This window comes from Camponotus vicinus, unplaced genomic scaffold, assembly GCF_025532165.1.
Source record: "Camponotus vicinus isolate PSW18456_S1 unplaced genomic scaffold, iyCamVici1.0 SCAF_1, whole genome shotgun sequence".
In the NCBI taxonomy this organism is placed as follows: domain Eukaryota; kingdom Metazoa; phylum Arthropoda; class Insecta; order Hymenoptera; family Formicidae; genus Camponotus; species Camponotus vicinus.
In genome coordinates, this window is record NW_028141945.1 from 28722236 (window position 1) to 28725160 (window position 2925).

General features: G+C 37.9%; 1 protein-coding gene across 1 annotated transcript; it reads left to right on the forward strand.

The window, feature by feature from the left end:
- The first annotated feature begins 1213 nt into the window (after nucleotides 1-1213).
- Nucleotides 1214-2404, forward strand: LOC145974101 (protein GVQW3-like). The gene has a single exon (XM_083103891.1). The coding sequence runs from the start codon at nucleotides 1370-1372 to the stop codon at nucleotides 2084-2086; it is 717 nt and encodes a 238-aa protein (XP_082960017.1). The 5' UTR covers nucleotides 1214-1369; the 3' UTR covers nucleotides 2087-2404.
- Nucleotides 2405-2925: the final 521 nt, after the last annotated feature.

Below are 2925 nucleotides of genomic sequence, written 5' to 3' on the forward strand. Positions count from 1 at the left end.
CTCTCATTCACAACCGAAACATCGGAGCCCGTATCAATTTTAAACAAACAAGTTTTCCCGTCAATAATACCCTTGTAACAAAAGAAACTCTTCTTAATTCTACTTATTCTAAAAATTCATTGATTAACAATTCCTGGGGCTTCGGCCATAATAGTCGAACCTGCCCCACGAAGCTCGACTAGCCCTTGTTTTCCGCCAAAGACGGACATTCCGAACGAAAGTGCCCCTCCGCGCCGCACTGCCAACATTCTTTCTTTTGTTGACTAAATTTATTCTTTTGAAATTTATTGCTTTTACCATTAGCAAATTTCTTTCCATTTCCTTCATCTTCTTTTTTAATATTTTCCTTATTCTTTTGTTTGTTAAATTTGTTAAATTTGTTAAATTTATTATATTTATTATCATTTTGAGCAAATTTACTTTTCGAAAAACTATTCTCCTGGATAACTTTAACAGCCATCGCTCTTTCTACAGCGACTTTTAAAGAAGTGATATTTTCTAATTGCAAAGTTCTTTTAAGAAATCCGTCTGACAGCGCGGCTATAAACTGCGCGCAAGCAATTTTATCTCTCACTTCATGAGAGCATTCGGGATAAGCTAGGCGCGAAAGTCTTTCCAAATCCGCACTCAATGAAGCTAAATCTTCTGAATTTCTTTGTTTTCTATTCATGAACTGTGTATAATAAGTCTGGGCTAAATGCCCAGTGTAATTTGCAATTAACAATTCCATATTTTTTCTTCAAAACAACTATGTGTTTTCTTTACACCAATTGATTCCTCTCATTATTTTGTACATAAAAGTATTAAGGTAAGATAATCGAAAAATGAATATTTTACAAGATATTTTACGGTTTATGTAAAATTAAGAAATGATTTCAAGCCTTATAACTTAACAAGTACTCAATGAAGAAATATTTTGTTTAGTGTTTTGGAAAGTTCTCGAGATAAGCTACAAGAATATGTAATGAGAAAGAGTAGGTTCCATTTAAGAAATTGAAGGTGACCTTCATGTGACCTTCAAATAATTCTTCAAGGTCAAACCAATGGTACCATGTTATGTCCCCCTCGAAGCCATACAACTTTTGTCTAAAACACTTTCTAGTAAAACTCTTTCTTATCGAGATATTCGACCGTGTCCAGACTTTTTTAACATCCAGTATATATACGAGGTGTGTTCAAAAAATAAGGTGACTTTTCAAATTTCGCGGGTTAGGTACGTTCGATTTTTAATTTTTTTTTTTCTTATGTTGGTACACTCGTCCCGAACATATGTTCACAGTTTCAGCTATATAGCATTTTTTGTTTGTATGTGAGAGACATAAAGGTTAGAACTGTTTTGCGTGTTCGGCGATCTGTTGCTGTCGAAAAAATGGATCAAAGGATTTGCATCAAATTCTGTGTAAAAAATGGAATTAAGTGCTCCGAAACGCTTGAAATGTTGACAGTGGCATATGGTGAGTGTACTCTAAGTAAAAAAAATGTTTATAAGTGGTACAAACTCTTCCAAGAAGGCCGAGAAAATGTTGAAGATGAAGCTCGCCCTGGACGCCCCAGCACGTCAACAACAGATGCAAATGTTAAAGAAGTAAAGGAAATGGTTCTGAATAATCGTCGAATCACTATCAGAGAAGTTGCTGAAGATGTTGGCATATCAGTTGGCTCATGCCATGAAATTTTTTCCGATATTTTGGGCATGAAACGTGTGTCAGCAAAGTTTGTTCCAAAACTGCTGAATTTTGACCAAAAAAGTCGTCGCATGTCCATCTCTCAGGAGATGCTTAATGACGTCAATGACGATCCAGACTTGCTCAAAAGGGTCATAACTGGTGACGAAACATGGGTGTATGGTTATGACGTCGAAACCAAAGCCCAATCATCCCAATGGAAGCAGTCAGACGAGCCAAGACCGAAAAAAGCACGCCAAGTTCGGTCAAATGTGAAAGTTTTGCTCACCGTTTTCTTCGATTACAACGGCGTAGTGCATCACGAGTTCTTATCACAAGGTCGTACGGTTAATAAGGAGTATTACCTTGAAGTTATGCGCCGTTTGCGTGATGCAATACGAAAAAAACGCCCTAATTTGTAGAAAGACAATTCGTGGCTTTTGCATCACGATAATGCACCTGCTCACACATCGTTGCTTGTTAGTAGTTTTTTGGCCAAAACCAACACCATAATCATGCCTCAACCACCATATTCACCGGACTTGGCCCCCTGCGACTTCTTTCTGTTCCCAAAACTCAAACGACCCATGAAAGGACGGAGGTTTGCCACGATTGAGGAAATAAAGACCGCATCGCTGAAAGAACTCAAGGACATACCAAAAAGTGCATTTCAGAAGTGCTTTGAAGACTGGAAAAAGCGCTGGCACAAATGTATTATATCTGAGGGGGATTACTTTGAAGAGGACAAAATAAATATTGATGAATAAATAAATATTTTTTGAGAAAATTACAAAGTCACCTTATTTTTTGAACACACCTCGTATATGTATACAGGGTGTATCGTAACATTTCGGACCCACTTCAGGGATGGATAGGGGGCACACCAACAATGAAAAAAGTTCATATTAATATGTGTCCTATTTGACCTTGTTACAGGACGTTTAATATTTAAATAACCGACAACCGGTTACATTCATATAAGGTGCTCGAAATGGCTACCTCCGCTCTGAATGCAAGCATGCAGTCGCCGTATCAAATACTGTCGCACTCTTTCAAATATTCCAGGTGTATGTCGGATCTGTTGGCAAGCTTCTTGTATACGTGTACGTAGAACTTCAACACTGGCAATGGGTGCAGAATACACAATTGCCTTCAAGTGGCCCCATAGATAAAAATCTAATGGATTTAAATCTGGGGAACGAGCAGGCCAGGCAGTAGGTCTTCCACGACCTATCCATTTCCGTGGAAATATTGCGAAATA

What these genes read in the sequence shown, in the direction of transcription:
- LOC145974101 (XM_083103891.1), top strand. Translation starts at nt 1,370, where the DNA reads ATGGATCAAAGGATTTGCATCAAATTCTGTGTAAAAAATGGAATTAAG.